Source organism: Pongo abelii, chromosome 12, assembly GCF_028885655.2.
Source record: "Pongo abelii isolate AG06213 chromosome 12, NHGRI_mPonAbe1-v2.0_pri, whole genome shotgun sequence".
NCBI lineage: Eukaryota > Metazoa > Chordata > Mammalia > Primates > Hominidae > Pongo > Pongo abelii.
The window spans coordinates 129,152,568-129,179,381 of NC_071997.2; the positions used below are offsets into that span (position 1 = coordinate 129,152,568).

The 26,814-nt window shown below is 42.2% G+C and overlaps 1 protein-coding gene across 4 annotated transcripts in view; it reads right to left on the reverse strand.

Moving 5' to 3' along the window:
- The window catches only part of DCDC2C (doublecortin domain containing 2C), a 148,751-nt gene that overhangs the window by 13,982 nt on the left and 107,955 nt on the right, over positions 1–26,814 (reverse strand). For 2 of the 4 annotated variants that reach the window (XM_054548428.1, XM_054548429.2), the window contains exon 11: positions 8,342–8,405. The exons of the other annotated variants lie outside the window; for them this stretch is intronic. In XM_054548428.1, coding sequence (XP_054404403.1) covers positions 8,342–8,405 — 64 coding nt within the window. The remainder of the gene's footprint in view (positions 1–8,341; positions 8,406–26,814) is intronic. 4 annotated transcript variants of the gene reach the window in all.

Here is a 26,814-nt window from a genome sequence, read left to right on the forward strand (position 1 = left end):
AATAGGAAATCTCTGTACTTTATGTTCAATTTTGCTATAAAACTAAAACTGCTCCAAAACATAAAGACTATTTTAAACACAAATAGAAAATAAAGAGAGATCAGACTCTTTCAAACATTCTGTACTCAAAATCAGTGTTGTCACATAGGGGCAAACCCTGAAAAGACAGAGAAGACTGCTACTTATCTCCACTCCTTAAAGCTAATGGACTACAGCCAAGCAATGATGCCTTATGATAGGAAAGGGCTTCTGAACATCTAACCTCAGCTCTCTTCTGCAACTTACTATGTTTCTTTTTATTAAAAACTTTAATATACATTTCATTTATTTTCATTAGTCCTAATGATAAAGAAGTATTTAAGTAAGCTAGACCTCCTACATGGCTGGATAAGCTTTATGTTCATCTTTTGGCTGCAGTAACATTTCTAAATTGAGCTGATAATCAATATATAGTCTCAGTTTGGGGTACACTTCCAAAGGACGTTATGGTAGACATGCTCATAAAATGAGGCTTAAAGGTGAGCCAATATTTTGAAAGACAAGCTCTGAGCCCTGAAAGGCTGACACAATGGCAATGGAAATGGTATATGGCACACAGCACACAAAACGAGTAGGACAAAATGTGTCGGACGCAAATGAAAGACCTTCTACATGTGTCCAAAACCTCAATTTATGTGACTACAAGATACAGAAGCTTAGCACATATAAGACTCAGTGGGTAAGGTAGGCAGAATAACAGCCCCCAAAGATGATGACATCCTAAGCCCAGAACCTGTGACTATGTTAGGGTGCATGGCAAAGGGGAATCAGGTTGCAGCGAAATTAAGGCTGCCAATAAAGAGGGAGAGTATACTGGATCATCCAGAGTGCCCAACGTAACCACAAGGATCCTTAAAAGTGGACGAGGAAGACAGAAGAGAAGAGCCAGAGGGCAACGTGACGGCAAAAGAATGCTCAGAGGGATGCAGGGTTGCTGCCTTTGAAGACAGAGGAAGGGCCCACAAGCCAAAAGATGTGGACAGCCTACAGGGTCTGGAAAAGGCAAAGAAACAGATTCTCCCCAGAGCCCCCAGAAAGGAATGCAGCCCAGCCGGCAACTTGGCTTTAGCCCAGTGAGACCTGTGTTGAATTTCTGACCTACAGAACTGTAAATCATAACCTTGTGCTGTTTTAAGCCACTAAATTCATGGTAATTTGCCACAGTAGCCATTGGAAATTAATAAAAGCACTCCTGCCATCTCCAACGTCGTCTGGGGAAGTGCAGTGTAGGGAGGTATACACTAGACATTGGGGGAGAGAAACTGCATGGCTCACTCTCACCTTGAGCCCTGCGCTCAGTGCTGGGGCCACATCATCAGAGGCATTTAAATAAATGTGAAGAAAATGACTACAAATCAGGCCATATGCCGAATATTGGAGGTTCTCAGGTGTTTGACTTGGTTTGGAGAAGAGAAGACTCAAGCGGAACATAAAAGCTCTCTTCAAATACAAGATAGATCTGCCCTAATGGAAACAAAGCTTTGATAGGAAGAGTGGCAGAGCAGCCAGCTTCACTGTGTATGGCCTCGAGCGGCTTTAGTTCTACGTTATCAACAATCTCAGAGCACCCAACACTCTCCTACAAACACAAAGGTTCTTTTGAGGAAGAATGAAGCAGCGGGACCACCCATCTGAAGAGAAAGTGCAAAGGAGATGGGTAGATTGGCTACAGGATCTTGATGGTTCTTTCTTAGTCTGAATTTCAATCAGGTGATAAGCTATTTATTATTCCTTTATTCACACTGACAAAAACATATTGGAGTCTACCTTTGAATGGAATGAAAACTTGTGCTATAGGTGATTTTTCCTATGAAATTTGCTGGGAAATTCAACACAAATGTATGGTGCAAACCGACAAGAATACTTTCTTAAGCCATTTAATGTTGGCAGATGTTTCGATTTCGATATTGTTTGGCATACAGTAACCATCCAACGTCAAAGAGAGGCACAATCAAAATCAGGTGTGCAGAGGGGACTGGAAATTACATTAGGACCCAGATAAAGATATGCAAGTAGAAAGAGCCCCTCGCCATGCCAGGAGACGCTGGTTCCTGCACATGACGCAGCAGAACCGACATAGTGAACTCAAGGAAAGTCCAGAAGAGGAAAGTGAAGAAGGCAGGGCTACCTTCCATTTGCACATGGTTTTCATTTTCAGCCTTTAGATCCCTTTTCTCATTTAACATCACAACACTGCCATGTGCAGTTCCTTTTGTAGATGAGGGAAATAACATTCAGAGAGGCAGAGTGCTTTGCCTTAGACATCACAGATGTCAAGCAGGAAGAGCTGGTGTTTGATCCGAGGACTCTGACTTCTACACGTTCCACCACACACATGGCTGAATTCAATTAGGAAAGTTTGTTTGGGTGCCGAGTTCCTCTGATTAACATTTTGCTTCTCCTCTTTCCATTTTCAAGCATTTTTAAATGATTTTTTAAACTCTGTCATATGCAGCATAATGATGTTTCCATCAACAAAAGGCCACATGTACAATGGTGGTTCCTTAAAATTATAATACCTTATTTGATTGTATCTTTTCTATGATTAGATATGTTCAGATGAACAAATACTCACCATTGTGTTACAGTTGCCTATGGCATTCAGTACGGTCATTTGCTGTACAGGTTTGCAGTCTAGGCAATAGGCTACACCACATAGCCAAGGTGTGCAGTAGGCTCTGCCACCGAGGTTTGTGCAAGTCACTCTCTGACGTTTGCACAAGGACAGAATCATCTAAAAAAGCATTTCTCAGAACACATCCCATCATTGAGCAATGCACAACTGTAAGTACATGTTAAAATCCTCTTGGCAATTTTAATGCATCCAATGACAACTTTTTAGGATCATTTGGAAGAGGGCTGTCTACAAATAGGAGAAAACTACCCCAAGTTTTTATGGCTACCAGCAAGGCAAAGGAAATGTTCCTTCTCTGTGTAGTCATATGTCCAAAGCACACGATCTTTGATCACTACTGAGGAACGTCGCCAAGTAAATCCTACTTGGAATTGCTCAGAAACAATTTTACAAAACTCAAAAGATCATTTTATCAGGCTGAAATTATCTACCCCAAGAGACTGAAGAAAGGCTGTGTTTAAATCAAATGCCATACAGGAAGTGAGTGAGTTCGGCCAACAAAGAAAGAAATAGAAATTTGAGATTCTCAGAAAAGAGTTACATTTAGTAGTAAGCAAAGTATCTGAGGCAAAGAAAAATGTAGTGAACACTCTTCTAGAATTGTTTGGATCTTGTTCTGTCTAAAGGCAAAGAGTCTGGATTCAGAGCTCAAACAACCACCCCCAGTGAGTCAAGGTCAATCCCACCACAGAGCCCAAATGGACCACCAAGCCTCTGGCCCCATGGCTCCCCTTTAACCTGCCCAGCCACATGGAGTGGGGTCGGGGCTACAGGGTGCAGCTTCCTGCTCATGCCCATCAGGCTCAAGAAGACAAGAGGAAGGGCTGAACCTGTGTGGAGTTCACAAATTTCCCAAGAGTTGGAACTGAGAAGGAGCATCTAATTCCTTGGCCTCATCTTACCAATGAGGACATGGGGCCCCTGCAATCGGCCTGAGTGGATACAGCCCCTCAACAGCAGGTCCAGGGCTACTGCCAGGTCTTGTGGATGCAGGCCCAGTGCTTGCTCTCCTCTGTACCACACTGCAGTCCTAGGCATCATTTTACACCTAAGCAAAAGATCACAGAACATCACTAATGGATGAACCAAAAAAAAAAAAAAAAAACCCTCCAATAAAAGCACTCATTATTTCCAAGATCACAAGAAACACCAAGTGGCTAAGTTGTCACCTACCAAATATTTGGGAAACTGCAGAGATGCATTTAGGTAAGCTGATTGATATGTAAGCGTTCTCAGCACAAACATCAGGGCCTGAACCACCAAACAAATATTAACCATTGGGTGTTCTGTCAGCTCTCCTTATCCTTGGGTAAAATAAGACGCATATTCAGTGAAATAATTTTCTGCATGGCCAACATCCTTATCTACAGCCCAGGGCTGCCCTCACAGCCTATACGGCACTAACATTCAGATGCCCTGGCGGCTTCTTCACCGAGGGCAGCCACTTCCATTCCACAACAGAAGCTAAGACTTACAGCGGCAAGCTTCAGAAGCTGACACTGACTTAATTTCACATTATGTGTCAATAACTGATAACAGCCATCAAAAGCAGAGGTTTTATCCACCAGCCACCTAATAGGAAGAGGAAAAGGAGGGACGAAAGGATTCTGTAAGGGGTGAGAGAGAACCGAAGGCCCCGAAACCCAGAGATTTCCTACTCTGCTTGGGGTGGTCTTAATGAAAATCTTAAAAACAGCAGGGAGAATGAGCAGAAGCCTGGTTCAGGGGAGTAAATCTCTGTAGCTTTACCCAAAGATATAAAAAGAGAATTAAAAAATAAACCATTATGATTAATTTTGCTTGGAGCAGGCTGTTATCACAAGTCAAAAGAGGCTGTCAAAATAGACAGGAAAAGATTATAGGAACCGCGCAGCATGGCCAGGATGTGCTTTTGAACTGGGAACATGTGATCAGAAAGGCAGGTCGGGCACGCAACTGTGTGCTCCACTCTCCACGAGGGCCCGCCCTGCCTGCTAAACTCTGTCACCAACTGCCAGTAGCTTTCTGAACGACAATCAATAACAGTTCATCACAGAGCCAAGCTAATTTATGATCATAAAAAAGTTAAAAATTCATTTTTAACCATTCCTTAGTTGCCATATTGACTAAAATCAATGCAAAAAAAAAAAAAAAAGACATCTAATGAAGCCTTATGGAATGAGAATCCAGCCTGAAAATGCTATGCATCCGGATTCTCAGGCTCACAGCACACAAAGAAACTGAGAAGAAGCGGTGAAACGGTTGCATTGCACACACACTGCAAAAGAAGAAGGTTTCTAAAGCCAGCATCATAGGCCCTGTGCAGCGTAACCGTGTGTTCCTGTGCCAGGGCCACTGGAACTGTGAACACTCCAAAGCAAAGTAAAGCAGACTGAAAAATGATAGTGAAAATAAGTGGTATTTTTTGGTTTCTTTTGTCCCCTCTTTTTGAATACCCCTCCGCTTCCTAATTCTCAAAAACAAACAAAAATAACTTCAATAAAACAGCCAAAAATGATTCCCAGTGAGCAAAAGAAAAACTTACTACTGCCTTGAATTAAACTTCAGGGACTTCACATTGCCTTATTCTCCCAGAAAAATGAAACTTGCAAACTCACAAAATACCAGAAGGCACTGCAATGTTTCGGAAACAAGGTGTTGCAAGTGGCAAGAATTCCAGGACTTGGAAGCACCTGATTCTACAGAATTTGGTAGGATTGATGGCCACTAACAGCTGTAAGCATTCAGCAGGAAAGGTAACATGTTTTAAGTGAAGTGTGAAATGGGCTCATTCCCTCCTCCCAAATAAATCTGCCTGCTGGGCCACAATTTCTGGTGGCCTCAGACTGGCTGATTAACTTCAACAGCCCTGTGTAATGCAGCATAGTGAGAAACAGCTCAGAGACCTCGAAGGCTGTAATTGGACTAAGATGCTGTTTGGTAGAGCCCAAAGGGTCTCTGGGCACTTGGAAACAAACTAGTGAGCTTATAAAATAACTCACAGTCAGCTCCCCAGGCTGCCCAGCGCTGACATGATGAGGCAAGCCCACAGAGAGAGGGCGGCCCCGGGTGAGCGGCACCCGCCCCGCACCCAGCACACCACTTTCCTGGCCATGGAGTATAGGTGGGAAGAGGAGGCAATCTGCTTCAATTTCTGCTGTTTCTATTGTCACCTTTGTCACCAAGCACAAGACAGGTAATCACTCTATTGAGAACAATCATCTGGCAAGGTTGTTACCATGAAAATAAAAATCAAAAGGAAATGTCTACAAAGGCAGTTTATAATCTACATACATTTTTAAATTATTACGGCAGATGGTTCCATGTGTGTTTTATAAACTTAAGGCTCAATAAAAGTCTGCAGACTTTCATGTGATTTTTGAAAGTACTCAGAACTTTGACTTGAAAGGGCAGAGGAAGGGCTGAAAGGGGAAAAGAGGTACATTTTGCCCACTGATATTTTTTTCTGGGGCAAATTGTCACCTGAAGAGCATCCTTCAGTTAAAAATCAAATAACAAAAAGAAAAGAGACCCATATTCTAAAACTGGATGGACACTTCCATCAGACTTATTGGTTATGCCCAATGGGTTCTTTTCTGGTCACTAGGTGGCAATCTGGGGCCCAAATGTGCTTCTGCTCCAATGTGGTGAAAATAGCAGCTTTATATTTTAATATCTAGGGGAACCACTTTATAAACCACTTTTCTTGAAAGCAGAAAAAGCTTCTCTGATAATCTAGTTGGCATTTATCACACTGAATGATGTCTTTTCTCTTAAGTTACCAGCAAGAGGAGAAAATCAGGAGGTAAACATTCCCCAGGATTCAATGGAAAGTATATTTCCCCAACATTCAAAACAAATTGTTGAAAGATGTTGACTGAAGGAATACCAACAATTATAATGAAATTTTGAAACTGAAACCCCAAATAGCATAATGTATGATGGGTCCCAAGTAAGCCAGTGTTGCACCACCTTTTTCTCCCAGTTCACAGAAGAGAACAGCATGAAGATCACCACCCAGAGAGCTCTCACTCCAGCTTGGGACCTGAGAACCACCTGACCCTCTTGTGTTCCTGTCTCCCCGGTCCCAGGCTGCTGCTTCCCACACACCAAGTGGGCCCCCACCCCCATCCCTGCCCCTGCTGCCTCCCCTTCCATGTGGCTTTGCCTCCTGGTGTCCAACAAGGCCCAGATGTCCTCTACTCCATATGTAGCCTTCAGGCAGCTCTGAGATGATCTCTTCCCCTTCCAGGCACCCCTCACGTTAATTTAATCTGATTTTAACCAAGTCTGAATTCTTTTTTCTTTTGAGACAGAGTCTCACTCTGTTGCCCAGGCTGGAGTGCAGTGGCGCGATCTCGGCTCACTGCAAGCTCCACCTCCCGGGTTCATGCCATTCTCCTGCCTCAGCCTCCCGAGTAGCTGGGACTACAGGCACCCGCCACCGTGCCTGGCTAATTTTTTGTATTTTTAGTAGAGATGGGGTTTCACTGTGTTAGCCAAGATGGTCTCGATCTCCTGACCTCGTGATCCACCCACCTCGGCCTCCCAAAGTGCTGGGATTACAGGTGTGAGCCACCACACCCGGCCCCAAGTCTGAATTCTAAGAGAAGTCAGCCACTGTGATGGGTGATGGGCTAGGGTGTGGCTTGTCTGCCTCCCCATGAGCTAGCAGAGCTCCTCTCAACCTCTCCTTTGGGCAAGACTCCTTCTACATCTGTCTTCAAGAGGAACAAGGTTCAGTTCCTCACACATAGGTCCACTTAATAAACAACTGGAGGGAGGAAGGGAAGGGGAGAGAGGGAGGGAGGCAGGGAAGGGAGGGAGGAAGGGGAGGGAGGGATGGAGGGACAGAGGGAGGGAGGGAGGAAGGCCACAGAGATGCAATGCACATGGCATTAGGTAATCCTTACTATTAGGTAATCTCATAGGACATATTATCTCATAGGATCTTAATTACCATACTTTTTAATGGGGGCTGCAGATGCTTCATTTGGGGGACTAGATCACATCCAAGGAGATAAAGATCTTAGACACAATGCAAAGCTGTAGAAGGAGCTGTTGGGCTTTCCATTCCTACCCACAGAGAGGGGACCTTCAAACCTCAGAAGACGCAGCCTGTTAGCGAGTGCCAACTACCACGCTTCAAGATCAGCAATGTGGGAAATGACCTGTGACCTTGTGGGGCAGGGTACCCCCTTCTCTATGCCTCAGTTTCCTCATTTATAAAATATCTGATGTACATAATTAAAAAACAAATAGCCAATACCTACAAAAGATTTTTACAATTTGCAAAGCACTTTCCCAAGCATTGTATCAATTAATACTGTGATATACCATTTTTCTTCTCTTTATGGCTAATATGTTACACCAGAAAGTCATATACATGAAAACTCTTTGTAAACTGATTTTAAAACTACAATTGGAAAAAGAATTATGATAACAAATAAAGAGTCATGAAAAACTTTAAAAATTTATAATTTGGTGATATTATTATGGGGTTTTTATGGGGAGCAAGGAGGAGGTGGTGGATGGAAAGGAAGATCTTTTCCCTACTAAGTGTTCTCTGCATATTTTAAACTATATTTAGCCTACATTATGCCAGCTGTTTACAAGAGGATCTTACAAGTATTTTCATCCATGGCTGGGTTATTACAGAATATATAAATTTCTATTTCTTTGACATACCTTTTTTCTTTGTGGTGTGTCTTAAGGGCAACTGTTTCTTAAAAGACACTCGTGAATTGTTTTCCTGAAACAGAAACCATCAGTGTTAGCAGCTGATACTCTTTTCTCTGAACAATAAACAAGAGTCCTCAGGACATGAAGGTTCAGCTACTGCTGGATCCTGAGGCACGAGATTTATAGCAAAGGTTAGTCCACTGAAGATGTGAATGCACTCAACGATGATTTGCCAAGACATGAGAGCCGGTGCTAGCAGGCCACTCACCTCTCCTGGCTACAGCAGTGATCAGCTTCATTCTGCCCTGGAAGTCCAGACCAAGATATATGAAGCCCCCAGGATCCCCACTGTCTAGATAAGCTCTGCTGGTCAACCTTCAGCCTCCAGTCCAGGTTGTTGAACTCAAATCAGGTCAGTGCCATGACCATGCTGGAGACCAGGAGCTACAGACCCGTTTCATAGTAATCCCCATGGGTCACTGCAAGCTTTCCACTGCCATCCTGTCTCCCTAAACATTTTCCATATCAAAAATGATCCAGCTTTAACTTGGAAAGAAAACAACTGTAATGACAAGCTCCTGCCTTACCAATAAGAAAAAGCCAGATAATCTACAAAATTATAACTCTCTTGAACCCATCAGAGAGTTCAGGTCACAAGGCAACCAATTAGCCTGAAATCTAAAGAAAGATAAATTCCTCCTAGAAGACACAGGATTCGAGCCTGGCTTCCCTAGGGCAGGGCCTAAGAGAAAGACAAGACTGTGCCAAAGAAAGGCCTAAGAAGATTTCTGCTAAGAGTTTTGGTGCACATAGGTGACTGCAGAAGCTGCAGGTACAGGAGAGCTTGTACTCACTCCCAGGGTATTTTCTGCAGACTTCACCGATTGCTCACAGAAGAGATGAGGGGCTAGGGCAGAAGGTAAGGGAAAGTATCCCCCATGATGCAAGGCTGGAAAGGAGACCACTGCTGCAGGAAACCTCAGGGCCCTCCCTAAACCCTCCCACTAGAGGACAAAGCTTTAGCTTCTGAGAGGAAGAGAGTAAAACTAGTCACTGCCAGGGAACTGATGAAGGCCCACTGTGGCTGGAGAAGGGAATAGAATAAAACCCTCCACTTCCAGGAAAGGGGCAAGAAATCGTCTGGGTCCAGATTTTGATAGATCCTCTACTGCCAGAGAAGAGGCAGGACCACTGAGAAATCCCTACTTCCAAGACCCAGGCACAGAAATCCTGCCTAAACATGAGGCTGAAACAGAAAAAAAGAGAAACCTCAGCAGGCACCAGGCATCCAGTGACAAGTATCAGAAGTCTACAGCTAGGGAAGGGGCAAGAGCATGGAGCAAGACTGCTCTGGGGTGAGGGGCAAGAGAAACCTAGAGCTGAAGGTGGGACAGGAGCAGTGAGAAAACCTGTTGAAGGAAACCAGCCCCAACCCTAAACAGAAGGTAATGAATTTGAAGCCAGTGGTGCATTGAAGGTAGTCATAACAACAAACCTCAACTAAACTCCTCTCTAGGCTGATTCAAGCCCCCACAAAAAGGCCTAGCAGAAAAGGAGGTACGCACATTTCATGGCATACAGACTGTTTACCTCAGTTTCTACAGCCTGTGTATCAAATCCAGCCCACCATCTGTTTTCATACATAAGGGTTTATTGGGACACAGTCAAGCCTTTTCATTCAAGATTTGTCTATGTCTGCAATAAAACAGAGTTGAGTAGTTGCAATAGAGTTGGTATAGCCTGTGAAGTCTAAAATACTCCCTCTCTGGCATTTGCAGAGAAGTTTGCCAATCCCTGCTACATATGATATCAAGCTTTTAACCAAAAATTTTCAAACACATGAAAAAGAGAAAAAATAACTCACCACCAAATCATACAACAATCAATGGGACCAGATTCAGATATGATCCACATGCTGGTACTATCAAATAGGGAATTCTAAATAACTCTAATAAATACATTTGCAACTTTAGAGTGGGAGTGAGCAAGCTACAGTCCATGGACTGAATCCAGGCTTCTGTCTGATTCTATAAATACTTCACTGGAACATGCCATGCCCATGTGTTTACTTATTGTCTATGGCTGTTTCCTCACTACAGCAGCACAGCTGATGAGTTGCAACAAAGACCACATGGTGCATAGCCTAAAATACTTACCATCTCCCTTCCTGGAAAGGTTTGCCAAATCCTGCTCTAGTGGAAAAGGTGAACATCATGCATTAACTGCAGACACATAATATAAAGGGAAACAAAGATGAAAATTACAGCTGAGTTTTCACTTGAGACAATGGAAATCAGAAGTCAGTGGGAATGACGTTGATAAAGAAGTGAAAGAAAAAAAACTATCAACACAGAATTCTATACCCATGAAAATATCCTTTATAAATGAAGAAGCCTACCATCAGAGTCCCAAAATACATGGAGCAAAAACTGACTGAGTTGAGAAAAGAAATAGATAATTCAACATTAACAGTTGGAGAATTCAATATTTTACTTTCAACAACTGGGTAGAAGATAAACAAAGAAATGAAAAACATAACATAAACCAATAAGACATAGGACACTCTACTCCACCCAACAACAGCAGACTGTGTATTCTTCTCAAGTGCATACAGAACATTACTCAGGATAAACCAAATATTGGGCCATAAAACAAGTCTCAATAAAAGTAAAAGGCTTAAAATTACATGTTCTCTGAACACAATGGAATGACATTAGAAATCAATAATAGAAGGAAATTGGAAAACTTACAAATACATGAAAATCTAAAAACATGCTCTTAAATGAAAAAAAATGGATCAGAGAGGAAACCACAGAAAAATTAGAAAACACTTTGAGATGAATGAAAACTAAAACACAGTAACATTTACAGGATACAACTAGAGCAGTGCTTAAAACTAAAACACAGTAACATTTACAGGATACAACTAGAGCAGTGCTTAGAGGGAAATTGTATTAGTCTGTTTTCATGCTGCTGATAAAGACATACCCAAGACTGGGAGATTTACAAAAGCAAGAGGTTTAATAGACTTACAGTTCCATGTGCCTGGGGAAGCCTCACAATCATGGTGGAAGGCAAGGAGGAACAAGTCACACCTTACATGGATGGCAGCAGGCAAGAGAGTGTGTGCATGGAAACTCCCACTTATAAAACCATCAAATCTCATGAGACTTACTATCACAAGACCAGCATGGGAAAGATCTGCCCCCATGATTCAATTACCTCCCACCAGGTCCCTCCTACAACACATGAGAATTCAAGATGAGATTTGGGTGGGGACACAGCCAAACCACATTAGAAATGTATAGCGTTAAATGCCATATTAAAAAGGAAGAAAGAGCTCAAATCAGTTACTGAACCTTCCACCTTAAGAAGCTACACAAAAATAAAAGAGCAAACAAAACTCAAGGCAAGCAGAAGGAAAAAATAATAAAGATTAGAGTGGAAAAAGTAAAATAGAAAATTTAAAAACTAGAGAAAATTCAGTGAAACCAAAAGCTAGTTTTTTGGGAAAAAAAAATCAGCAAATTTGACAAAGTTTTAGCTAGACTGAACAAGAAAAAAAGAGAATATTAAATTGATAAAATCAGAAATGTACATGGAATAACACTATTGACTTCACAGAAACAAGGTGGATTATAAGAGACTATTATAAACAATTGTTTGCCAATGAGTTAAATAACCTACATAAAATTTATAAATTCTTAGAAAGACACAAACTACAGAAAGTAACTCAAAAAGAAACATAAAAATATAAATAAAACTATAACAAAGAGACTGAATTAATAATCAAAAAACTTCCCATGAAAAGAGAAAAAGCTAAGCACAAATGGCTTCACTTGTGAATTCTACCAAACATTTAAAGAAGAATTAACACATAATGGAATACTATTTAGCCATTAAAGGAATAAAGCACTGATAAATGCTACAACGTGGAATAACCTTGAAAACATTATGCTGAGTAAGAGAAGACAGACATAAAGGGACACATTATTTTATTCAATTTATATGGAATTTATATGGATACTGAAGGTCGATTAGTAGACTAGGGGTAGGGAATAGGAGTAACTGTCAATGGGTACACAGTTTCCCTTTAGGGTGATCAAAATATTCTGAAATTAGTTGGTGGTAATGACCATCCAACTCTGTGAACATAATATAAAGCATTTAATTATACTTCTAAAGGGTCATTTTGATGGCATGTGAATTATAGAGTTATATATATATGTGTGTGTGTGTATATAATTACAAAAATAAAGGAGATTTGATTTCTAAATACCTTTCTTCAATTAAAGGAACCAGGGCTCCTTGAATAAACAGCTGATTCATGAACAAGTAGGGTTTACCCCAGGAATGCAAGTCTGGCTCAACATTTGAAAAATCAATCAATGTAATAATCTGGTATCTCAAGCAATACACTGGAAAACAAAACCACATGTTATCTTAATAGACGCAGAAAAGCCATTTTACAAAATTCAACATCCACTCATGGTAAAACTCTCAGCAAATCAGGATACAGAGTAACTTTCTCAAGCTAATAAATGGCATCTACAAAAAATGTATATTAATCTATACATACAAAGTCTGAAAGTTTTCCGCTTATGATCAGGAGGAAGTCAAACATGTCTGACCTCAACACTCCATTCAGCATCTCATAGAAGGTGCTAGCCAGTTCAGCAAAGCATCCACATAGGAAAAAAAACAACATAATATGGTCTTGATTTACAGACAACTGTCAGGTCTCTGAGCCCAGGCTAAGCCATCATACCCCCTGTGACCTGCACATATACATCCAGATGACGTGAAGTAACTGAAGAATCTCAAAAGAAGTGAAAATGGCCAGTTCAGCCTTAAATGATGACATTACCTTGTGAAATTCCTTCTCCTGGCTCAGAAGCTCCCCCACTGAGCACCTTGTGACCCCTGCCCCTGCCCGCCAGAGAACAATCCCCTTTGACTGTAATTTTCCACTACCTACCCAAATCCTATAAAACGGCCCCATCTCTATCTCCCTTCGCTGACTCTCTTTTCGGACTCAGCCCACCTGCACCCAGGTGAAATAAACAGCCTTGTTGCTCACACAAAGCCTGTTTGGTGGTCTCTTTACACAGACGCACATGATATTTGGTACCAAAACGCAGGACAGGAGAACTCCTTCGGGAGACTGGTCCCCTGTCCCCACCCTCACTCCGTGAGGAGATCCACCTATGACCTCGGGTCCTCAGACCAACCAGCCCAAGGAAAAACTCACCAATTTCAAATCAGGTAGGCAGTCTTTTCAATCTCTTCTCCAGCCTCTCTCACTACCCTTCAATCTCCCTCTCTCCCTACCCTTCAATCTCCCTCTCTCACTACCCTTCAATCTCCCTCTCTCCCTACCCTTCAATCTCCCTCTCTCACTACCCTTCAATCTCCCTCTCTCGCTACCCTTCAATCTCCCTCTCTCCCTACCCTTCAATCTCCCTCTCTCGCTACCCTTCAATCTCCCTGTCCTTCCAATTCCAGTTCTTTTTCCTCTCTAGTAGAGACAAAGGAGACACATTTTATCCGTGGACCCAAAACTCCAGCACTGGTCATGGACTTGGGAAGACAGCCTTCCCTTGGTGTTTAATCACTGTGGGGATGCCTGCCTGATTATTCACCCACACTCCATTGGTGTCTGATCACCACGGGGATGCCTGCCTTGGTCATTCACCCACATTCCCTTGGTGGCAAGTCAATTGCAGGGACGCCTGCTTTGGCTGCTCACTAACCCCCTTCTCCATGTCTCTACCCTCTCTTTTCTCTGGGTTTGCCTGCTTCACTATGGGCAACCTTCCACCCTCCATTCCCCCTTCTTCTCCCTTAGCCTGTGTTCTCAAAAATTTAAAACCTCTTCAACTCTCGCCTGACCTAAAACCTAAGCGTCTTATTTTCTTCTGCAACACCACTTGGCCCCAATACAAACTCGATAATTGTTCTAAATAGCCAGAAAATGGCACTTTTGATTTCTCCATTTTACAAGACCTGGATGATTTTTGTCAAAAAATGGGCAAATGGTCTGAGGTGCCTGATGTCCAGGCATTCTTTTACACATTGGTCCTGCCCTAGTCTCTGCTCCCAATGCTACTCATCCCAAATCTTTCTTCTTTCTCTCCTGTCTGTTCCTTTAGTCTCCACCCCAAGCTCTGAATTCTTTAAATCCTCCTTTTCTACAGACCCATCTGACCTCTTCCCTCCTCCCCAGGCTGCTTCTCGCCAGGCCTAGCCAGGTCGCAATTCTTCCTCAGCCTCTGCTCCCCCACCCGATAATCCTTCTATCACCTCCCCTTCTCACACTCGGTCTGGCTTACAGTTTCCTTCCGTGACTAGCCCTCCCCCACCTGCCCAACAATTTCCTCTTAAAGAGGTGGCTGGAGCTAAAGGCATAGTCAAGGTTAATGCTCCTTTTTCTTTATCCGATCTCTCCCAAATCAGTAAGCATTTAGACTCTTTTTCATCAAATATAAAAACCCAGCCCAGTTCATGGCTCGTTTGGCAGCAACCCTGAGATGCTTTACAGCCCTAGACCCTGAAAGGTGAGAAGGCTGTCTTATTCTCAATATGCATTTTGTTACCCAATCTGCTCCTGACACTAAATAAAGCTCCAAAAATTAGATTCTGGCCCTCAAACCCCACAACAGAACTTAATTAACCTCACCTTCAAGGTGTACAATAATAGAGAAGAGTTGCAATTCCTTGCCTCCGCTATGAAAGAGACCCCAGCCACATCTCCAGCACACAAAAACTTCAAAATGCCTAAGCTGCAGTGGTCAAGCATTCCTACTGGACCTTCTCCACCAGGATCTTGCTTCAAGTGCTGGAAATCTGGCCACTAGGCCAAGAAATGCCCACAGCCCGGGATTCCTCCTAAGCCATGTCCCAACTGTGCGGGACCCCACTGGAAATCGGACTGTCCAACTCACCTGGCAGCCACTCCCAGAGCCCGTGGAACTCTGGCCCAAGGCTCTCTGACTCTTTCCCAGATCTTCTTGGCTTAGTAGCTGAAGACTGACGCTGTCCGATCACCTAGGAACTTCCTGGACCATCACAGATGCTCTGGGTAACTCTTACACTGGAGGGTAAGTCCGTCACCTTCTTAATCAATACGGAGGCTACCCACTCCACATGACCTTCTTTTCAAGCGCCTGTTTCCCTTGCCTCCATAACTATTGTGGCTATTGACAGCCAGGCTTAACCTCTTAAAACTCCACAACTCTGGTGCCAATGTAGACAATATTCTTTTATGTACTTTTATGCACTCCTTTTTAGTTATCCCCACCTGCCCAGTTCCCTTATTAAGCTGAAATATTTTAACTAAATTATCTGCTTCCCTGACTATTCCTGGGCTACAGCCACACCTCACTGCCACCCTTTTCCCCAGTTCAAAGCCTCCTTCACATCCTCCCCTTGTATCTCCCCACCTTAATCCACAAGTATAAGACACCTCTACTCCCTCCTTGATGACCGATCATGCACCCCTTACCATCCCATTAAAACCTAATCACTCTTACCCCGCTGAACGCCAATACCCCATCCCACAGCAAGCTTTAAAAGGATTAAAGCCTGTTACCACTCGCCTGTTACAGCATGGCCTTTTAAAGCCTATATAAACTCTTTTTACAATTACCCCATTGTACCTGTCCAAAAACTGGACAAGCCTTACATGTTAGTTCAGGATTAGCCCCTTATTAACCAAATTGTCTTGCCTATCCACCCCATGGTGCCAAAGCTATATACTCTCCTATCCTCAATACCTCCCTCCACAACCCCTCCATAACCCATTATTCTGTTCGGGATCTCAAATATGCTTTCTTACTATTCCTTTGCACCCTTCATCCCAGCCTTTCTTCGCTTTCACTTGGACAGACCCTGACACCCATCAGGCTCAGCAAATTACCTGAGCTATACTGCCACAAGGCCTCATGGACAGCCCTCATTACTTCAGTCAAGCCCTTCTCATAATTTACTTTCTTTCCATCCATCTGCTTCTCACCTTATTAAATATTTGGATGACCTTCTACTTTATAGCCCCTCCTACAAATCTTCCCAACAGGACACCCTCCTGCTCCTCCAACATCTATTCTCAAAAGGATATCTCGTATCCCCTCCAAATCTCAAATTTCTTCCTCATCCATTATCTATTTTGGTATAATTCTTCATGAAAACACACATGCTCTCCCTGCTGATTGTGTCTGGCTAATCTCGCAAACCCCAACCCCTTCTACAAAACAACAACTCCTTTCCTTTCTAGGCATGGTTAGGTACCTCCACCTTTGGATACCTAGTTTTACCACCCTGACGAAACCACTATATAAACTCACAAAAAGAAACCTAGCTGACCCCATAGATCCTAAATCCTTTAGCCACTCCTTTCTGTTCCTTAAAATAGCCCCAAAAGCTGCTCCCACACTAGCTCTCCCTAACTCATCCCAACCCTTTTTCATTACACACAGCCAAAGTGCAGGGCTGTGTGGTTGGAATTCTTACACAAGAGCCAGGACTGCACCCTGTAGCCTTTCTGTCCAAACAACTTAACCTTACTGTTTTAGCCTAGCCCTCATGTCTGCGTGCAGCAGCTGCCACTGCTTTAATACTTTCAGAGGACCTCAAAATCACAAGCTATGCTCCACTCACTCTCCACAGTTCTCATAACTTCCAAAATCTGTTTTCTTCCTCACACCTGATGTATATACTTTCTGCCCCACTCCATTACCTGTCAGCAAGCCAAACTCATTGCCTTAACTCAGGCCCTCACTCTTGCAAAGGGACTGTGTGTCAATATTTATACTGACTCTAAATATGCCTTCCATATCCTGCACCACCTTGCTGTTATATGGGCAAAAAGAGGTTTCCTCACTACACAAGGGTTCTCCATCATTAACGACTCTTTAATAAAAACTCTTCTCAAGGCCACTTTACTTCCAAAGGAAGCTGGAGTCATTCACTGCAAGGGCCATCAAAAGGCATCAGATCCCATCACTCAGGGCAATGCTAATGCTGATAAAGTAGCTAAAAATGCAGCTAGTGTTCCAACTTCTATCCCTCACAGCAGTTTTTCTCCGTCTCATCGGTCACTCCCACCTGATCCCCCACTGAAACTTCCACCTATCAATCTCTTCCCACACAAGGCAAATGGTTCTTGGACCAAGGAAAATATCTCCTTCCAGCCTCACAGGCCCATTCTATTCTGTCATCATTTCACAACCTCTTCCATGTAGGTTACAAGCCGCTAGCCCACCTTTTAGAACCTCTCATTTCCTTTCCATCATGGAAATCTATCCTCAAGGAAATCATTTCTCAGTGTTCCATCTGCTATTCTACTTCTACTATTCCTCAGGGATTATTCAGGCCCCCTCCCTTCCCTACACATCAAGTTTGGGGATTTGCCCCTACCCAGGACTGGCAAATTGACTTTACTCACATGCCCTGAGTCAGGAAACCAAAATACCTCAAACTGCCACCCTTAAGTCTCTCTTAAAGTGGATAGATGATCTTTGCTGACAGGGTACACTCCATACTTTCACCCTGATGAAGTCCTATTCTTTACTTTTATACTCACTCTTATTCTCATTCCCATTCTTATGCCACCCTCTACCTTTCCCCAGCTATCTCCACCACACTATCTATCTCACTCACTCTCTCCTAGCCGTTTCCAATCCTTCTTTAATAATTGCTGGCTTTGCATTTCTCTTTCCTCCAAAATCGCTGAGGCCTCAACTTACTGCTAAAAAAATGGGGACTCTGTATATTTTTAAATAAAGAGTGTTGTTTTTACCTAAATCAATCTGGCCTGGTGTATGACAATATAAAAAAAACTCAAGGATAGAGCCCAAAAACTCGCCAACCAAGCAAGTAATTACTCTAAACCCCCTTGGGCACTCTCTAATTGGACGTCCTGGGTCCTCCCAATTTTTAGTCCTTTAATACCTGTTTTTCTCCTTCTCTTATTCAGACTTTGTGTCTTCCATTTAGTTCCTCAATTCATATAAAACCGCATCCAGCCCATCACCAATCATTCTATATGACAAATGCTCCTTTTAACAACCCCACAATATCGCCCCTTACCACAAAATCTTCCTTCAGCTTAATCTCTCCCACTCTAGGTTCCCATGCCACCCCTAATCCCACTCGAAGCAGCCCTGAGAAGCATCACCCATTATCTCTCCACACCACCCCAAAAAACTTTTTGCCACCCCTACGCTTCAACACTGTTTTGTTTTATTTTTCTTATAAATATAAGAAGACAGGAATGTCAGGTCTCTGAGCCCAAGCTAAGCCATCATATCCCCTGTGACCTGTATGTATACATCCAGATGGCCTCAAGTAACTGAAGAATCACAAAAGAAGTGAAAATGGCCTGTTCCTGCCTTAACTGATGAAATTACCTTGTGAAATTCCTTCTCCTGGCTCAGAAGCTCCCCCACTGAGCACCTTGTGACCCCCGCCCCTGCCAGATAACAACCCCCTTTGATTGTAATTTTCCACTACCTACCCAAATCCTATAAAACGGCCCCATCCCTATCTCCCTTCACTGACTCTCTTTTCAGACTTGACCCACCTGCACCCAGGTGAAATAAACAGCCTTGTAGCTCACACAAAGCCTGTTTGGTGGTCTCTTCACACAGATGCACGTGACAACAACACAGTTGTCTAAGTAGAAAATCCCAAAGAATTTGCAAAAAGTAACCAGAAGCGGTGGGTCAAGACGGCCAACTAGAAACAGCAGCATTCAGAGACTCCCTCTGAAGAAAATCATAATAAGCATATGAATCCTTTATCAGCAGCCAAGGTATCCAGGTTCTCTCATGAGAACTGACTAAGAGCTGGAGGGAACAGGAAGAAGGAGAGAAGGAAGAACAATGCAGTGCAGCGGCCCACCTGAGAGCCACACAGGGTGGGGGAGCCCCCTCCCCCCAGCAAAGGGAGGCAGAGAGTGAGCGTGCTACCCAGCTGGGGAAATCGTGCTTTTTCCATGGAACTGTGCAACCCTCAGATCAGAAGATCCCACTCGCAAACCCATGCCACTGGGACCCAGCATCCGAACTCCAGAATGTGCAGATGCATGTACTCTTAATAGCCTCTCAGGTGGAATCTGCTTAAGCCTACTGAACTCCCAGGAGGAGGGGCAACCAGCACCAGCTGCAGCTGCCTGCTGTCTAAGCCATTTGAGCTCCTTCGGGGAGGGGCAGCAGCCAGCACTGGGACTCGCCACTGCCTAACACGCTATGCTCCCTGGGTGGGAGAAGAGTATCCATCTCTATAGCCATAGGCTGTGCTTTTCCCCTGATGGAGCCAGGGAAGCTGGATGCTTGGTCCCAAGACTGGTCCCCCACAGCCCAACACACTGGCTGTGCTAGTCTGTGGCTGGAGGGCCTCTTTAGGCCTGACCTGACCATCCTTCCTCATTAGGCAGGGCTTCCCTGTAGGAGCTCCAGTAACTCCAGCCAGAGGCTCAGGGACAAAAGCCAGATCCCCTAATGGGAGGGGTGGCCACAGTCTCTGCAGACCAGCAGACTTAGCGTTTCCTCCTGGTAGTTCTGAGAAAGAATCAACATAAAAATGCTGAAAACCCAAAAGGCCAGAGTGCCTCTTTCCTCCAAATGATCACAACGTCTCTCCATCAAGGGCACAGAACTGGGGGACAGACGGATGATCAGATGGACAAATTGACTGAAGTAGGCTTTGGAAGATGGGTAATAAAAAACTACACTGAGCTAAAGGAGCATGTTCTAACCCAATGCAAAGAAGCTAAGAACTTTGATAACAGGTTAGAGGAACCGCTAACTAAAATAACCAGTTTAGAGAGGAACATAAACAACAGGATGGAGCTGAAAAACACAGCACAAGAACTTTGTGATGCATACACAAGTATCAATAGACAAATTGACCAAGTGGAAGAAAGGATATCAGGGTTTGAAGACCACCTTGCTAAAACAAGGAATGCAGACAAGACTAGAGAAAAAAGAATGAAAAGGGATGAACAAAGCCTCCAAGAAATATGGGACATCATCAAAATACTGAACCTACAATTGACTGGAGTACCAAAAGGAGGTAGGGAAAATGGAAAAGCTGGAAAACACACTTCAGGATGTTATCCAGGAGAATTTCCTGAAGGAAGTACTAAATATGGAAAGGAAAAAACATTACCAGACACTATAAAAACACACAAGTACACAGACCAGTGGCACTATGAAGCAACCACATAAACAACTCTGCAAAATAACCAGCTAGCATCATGATGAGAGGATCAAATTCACACATAACAATAATAACCTTAAATATAAATAGCCTAATGCCCTAATTAAAAGACACAGACTGGCAAATTGGATAAAGAGTCAAGACTCATCAGTGTGTGGTATTCAGGAGACCTATCTCATATGCAAAGACATACATAGGCTCAAAATAAAGGGATGGAGGAAAATTTACCAAGCAAATGGAAAGAAAAAAAAAAAAAAAAAGCAGGGGTTGCAATCCTAGTCTCTGATAAAACAGACTTTAACCAACAAAAGTCACAAAAGAGAGGCATTACGTAATGGAAAAAAAAAAAAAAATACAACAAGAAGAGCTAACTATTCTGAATATATATGCACCCAATAGAGGAGCACTCAGATTCATGAACCAAGTTCTTAGAGGCCTACAAAGAGACTTAGACTCCCACAAAATAATAATGGGAGACTTTAACACCCCATTGCCAGTATTAAGCAGATCAACAAAACAGAAAATTAACAAGGATATTCAGGACTTGAACTCAACTCTGGATCAAGTGGACCTATCAGATGTCTACAAAACACTCTACCCCAAATCAACAGAGTATACATTCTTCGGCCAGGCATGGTGGCTCACGCCTGTAATCCCAGTGCTTTGGGAGGCTGAGGCAGGCGGATCACGAGGTCAGGAGATCGAGATCATCTTGGCCAACATGGTGAAACCCCATCTCTATTAAAATACAAAAAATTAGCCAGGCATGGTGGTGCATGCCTGTAATCCCAGCTACCTGGGAGGCTGAGGGAGGGGAATCGCTTGAACCCGGGAGGCGGAGGTTGCAGTGAGCTGAGATCACGCCACTGCACTCCAGCCTGGGCGACAGAGCAAGACTCCATCTCAAAAACAGAAAAAAAAAAAAAAAAAAAGAATATACATTCTTCTCAGTGTCACATAGCACTTATTCTAAAATCAACCACATAATTGGAAGTAAAACACTCAGCAAATGCGAAAGAACTGAAATCATAACAAACAGTCTCTCAGACTACAGTGCAATCAAATTAGAACTCAGAATTAAGAAACTCACTCAAAAGCACACAAATACATGGAAATTGAACAACCTGCTCCTGAATGACTCCTGGGCAAATAATGAAATTGAGGCAGAAATCAAGAAGTTCTTTGAAACCAATGAGAACAAAGAGAAAATGTACCAGAATCTCTGGGACACAGCTACAGCAGTGTTAAGAGGGAAATTTATAGCACTAAATGCTCATATCAGAAAGCTTGAAATAACTCAAATCGATACCCTAACATCACAGTTAAAACAGCTAGAGAGGCAAGAACAAACTAATCCAAAAGCTAGCAGAAGACAAGAAATAACTAAGACCAGAAAAGAATTGAAAGATATACAGACACAAAAAACTCTCCAAAAAAATCAATGAATCCAGGAGCTGGTTTTTTGAAACACTTAACAAAATGATAGAACACTATCTACACTAATAAAGAAGACAAGAGAGGAGAATCAAATAGACACAATAAAAAATGATAAAGGGGATATCACCACTGACCCCACAGAAATACAAACTACCATCAGAGAATACTATAAACACCTCTACGCAAATAAACTAGAAAATCTTGAAGAAACTGATAAATTCCTAGACATATACATGCTCCAAAGACTAAACAAGGAAGAAGTTTAGTCTTTGAATCCCTGAATAGACCAATAACAAGTTCTGAAATTGAGGCAGTAATTAATAGCCTACCAACCAAAAAAAAAAAAAAAAAAAAAAAGCCCAGGACCATATGGATTTACAGCCGAACTCAACCAGAAATACAAAGAGGAGCTGGTACCAATCCTTCTGAAACTATTCCAAACAACAGAAAATGAGGGAGTCCATCACTCATTTTATGAAGCCAGCATCATTCTGATACCAAAACCAGGAAGAGCCACAACAAAAAAAGAAAACTTCAGGCCAATACCTGTGATTAACATCGATGCGAAAACCCTCAATAAAATACTGCCAAGCCAAATCCAGCAGCACATCAAAAAGCTTATCCACCACAATGAAGTCAGCTTCATCCCTGGGATGCAAGGCTGGTTCAACATACACAAATCGATAAATGTAATCCATCACATAAACAGAACCAAAGATAAAAACCATATGATTATCTCAATAGATGCAGAAAAGGCCTTTGATAAAATTCAACATCCCTTCATGTTAAAAACTCTCAATAAACTAGGTATTGATGGAGCATATCTCAAAATAATAAGAGCTATTGATGACAAACCCACAGCCAATATCATATTGAATGGGCAAAAGCTGGAAGCATTTCCTTTGAAAACCGGTACATGACAAGGGTGCCCTCTCTCACCACTCCTATTCAACATAGTATTGGAAGTTCTGGCCAGGGCAATCAGGCAAGAGAAATAAATAAAGTGTGTTCAAATAGGAAAAGAAGAAGTCAAATTGTGTCTGTTTGCAGATGACATGACTGTATATTTAGAAAACCCCATCATCTCAGCCCAAAAACTCCATAAACTGATAAGCAACTTCAGCAAAGTCTCAGGATACAAAATAAATGTGCAAAAATCACACGGATTCTTTACACCAACAATACACAAGCAGACAGCCAAATCATAAATGAACTCCCATTAACATTTGCTACAAAGAGAATAAAATGCCTAGGAATACAACTTACAAGGGATGTGAAGGACCTCTTCAAGGAGAACTACAGCTTTGTTCTTTTGGCTTAGGATTGACTTGGCGATGCGGGCTCTTTTTTGGTTCCATATGAACTTTGAAGTAGTTTTTTCCAATTCTGTGAAGAAAGACATTGGTAGCTTGATGGGGATGGCATTGAATCTATAAATTACCTTGGGCAGTACGGCCATTTTCACGATATTGATTCTTCCTACCCACGAGCATGGAATGTTCTTCCATTTGTTTGTATCCTCTTTTATTTCATTGAGCAGTGGTTTATAGTTCTCCTTGAAGAGGTCCTTCACGTCCCTTGTAAGTTGGATTCCTAAGTATTTTATTCTCTTTGAAGTAATTGTGAATGGGAGTTCACTCATGATTTGGCTCTCTGCTTGTCTGTTATTGGTGTATAAGAATTTATGCAGCCAAAAGACACATGAAAAAATGCTCATCATCACTGACCATCAGAGAAATGCAAATCAAAACCACAATGAGATACCATCTCACACCAGTTAGAATGGCAGTCATTAAAAAGTCAGGAAACAACAGGTGCTGGAGAGGATGTGGAGAAATAGGAACACTTTTACACTGTTGGTGGGACTGTAAACTAGTTCAACCCTTGTGGAAGTCAGTGTGGCGATTCCTCAGGGATCTAGAACTAGAAATACCATTTGACCCAGCCATCTCATTACTGGGTATATACCCAAAGGACTATAAATCATGCTGCTATAAAGACACATGGACACGTATGTTTATTGCGGCACTATTCACAATAGCAAAGACTTGGAACCAACCCAAATGTCCAACAATGATAGACTGGATTAAGAAAATGTGGCACATATACACCATGGAATACTATGCAGCCATAAAAAATGATGAGTTCATGTCCTTTGTAGGGACATGGATAAAATTGGAAATCATCATTTTCAGTAAATTATCACAAGGACAAAAAATCAAACATTGCATGTTCTCACTCATAGATGGGAATTGAACAATGAGAACACATGGACACAGGAAGGGGAACATCACACTCTAGGGACTGTTGTGGGGTGGGGGGAGGGGGGAGGGATAGCATTAGGACATATACCTAATGCTAAATGGCGAGTTAATGGGTGCAGCACACCAGCATGGCACATGTATACATATGTAACTAACCTGCACATTGTGCACATGTACCCTAAAACTTAAAGTATAATAATAATAAAAAAATAAAAATAAAAATAAAGGAGAACTACAAACCACTGCTCAAGGAAATAGGATGCAAGCAAACGGAAAAACATTCCATTTTCATGGACAGGAAGAATCAATATTGTCAAAATGGCCACACTGCCCAAAGTAATTTATAGATTCATTCAATGCTCTTCTCATCAAACTACCATTGACATTCTTCACAGAATTAGAAAAAACTATTTTAAGTTTCATATGGAATTGAAGAAAACTCCTTACAGCCAACATAATCCTAGGCAAAAAGAACAAAGCTGGAGGCATCACGCTACCTGACTTCAAACTATACTACAAGCCTACAGTCACCAAAACAGTGTGGTACTGGTACCAAAACAGTCACATAGACCAATGGAGCAGAACAGAGACCTCAGAAATAACACCACATGTCTACAACCATCTGATCTTCAACAAACCTGACAAATACAAGCAATGGGGAAAGGATCTCCTATTCAGAAAATGGTGGTAGGAAAACTGGCTAGCCATACGCAGAAAACTGAAACTGGACCCCTTCCTTACACCTTATACAAAAATTAACTCAAGATGGATTAAAGACTTATATGTAAAACCCAAAACCATAAAAACCCTAGAAGAAAACCTAAGTAATACCATTCAGGACACAGGCATAGGCAAAGACTTCATGACTAAAACACCAAAAGCAATTGAAACAAAAGCCAAAATTGACAAATGAGGTCTAATTAAAATAGTTTCTGCACAGCAAAAGAAACACTCGTCAGAGTAAACAGGCAACCTACAGAATGGGAGAAAATTTTTGCAATCTTCCCATCTGACAAAGGTCTAATATCCAGAATTTACAAGGACTTAAACAAATTTACAAGAAAAAAATAACCCCGTCAAAAAGTGGTAAAAGATATGAACAGACACTTCTCAAAAGAAGACATTTATGTGGCTAACAAATACATGAAAAAAAGTTCAACATCACCGATCATCAGAGAAATGCAAATCAAAACCACAATGAGATACTCTCTCACACCAGTCCGAATGGCAATTATTAAAAAGTCAGGAAACAAGGGATGCTGGTGAGGCTGTGGAGAAATTGGAACGCTTTTACACTGTTAGTGGGAATGTAAATTAGCTCAATAATTGTGGAAGACAGTATGGCGATTCCTCAAGGATCTAGAACCAGAAATACCATTTAACCCAGCAATCTCATTATTGGGTATATACCCAAAGGAATATAAGTCATTCTACTATAAAGACACATGCACACATATGTTTATTGCAGCCCTATTTACAATAGCAAAGACTTGGAACAAACCCAAATGCCCACCAATGATAAGCCGGATAAAGAAAATGTGGTACATATCCACGAAGGAATACTATGCAGCCATATAAAGGAATGAGATCATGTCCTTTGCAGGGACATAGATGAAGCTGGAAGCCATCATCCTCAGCAAACTAACACAGGACCAGAAAACCAAACACCACATGTTGTCATTTATAAGTGGGAGTTGAACAGTAAGAACACATGGACAACAGAGAGGGGAACAACACACATCAGGGCCTGTTGGGGGTGAGGGGTAAGGGCAGGGAGCTTAGAAGACAAGTCAATAGGTGCAGCAGACCACCATGGCACAAGTATACCTATGTAACAAACCTGCATGTTCTGCACATGTATCCCATTTTTTTCTAGAAGAAATTTATTTTAAAAAGCGACCAGAACTCATCAATGAGCTTATCTCATCAAAATTTCAGGATTCGGGTCAATATAAAAAAAACAATAGTTTTTCTATATGTTTGCAATAAACAATAAGAAATGTAAATTTTAAGTGCCACATACAATAGCTACAAAACCAAAACACTTATGCATAAATTTGATTTAAAAAGGTCAGGATACTAAATGCTACAAAACACTCATTTAAAAAATAGACATGAATAAATGAAGAGATAGACCATGTTCATGGTATTTTATACCCAATATCATTAGCATGTAGATTCTCCCTGAATTGACCTATAGATCAATGGAATCCCAATCAATACTAGTAGGATTGCTACAGAAATTGACAAGTCACGTCTAACATTGACTTATTTGTAAAAGCAAAAGATCTGAAATAGCTCAAAACAATGTTGAAAAGGAAGAATAAAATTGGAGGTTTCACATAACCTGATTTCAAAACTGCAGTAATCAAGAAAGCTTCGGAGGAGCCAAGATGGCCGAATAGGAACAGCTCCGGTCTACAGCTCCCAGCGCGAGCGACGCAGAAGACGGGTGATTTCTGCATCTCCATCTGAGGTACCCTGCTCATCTCACTAGGGAGTGCCAGACAGTGGGCGCAGGCCAGTGGGTGAGTGCACCGTGCACCAGCCTAAGCAGGG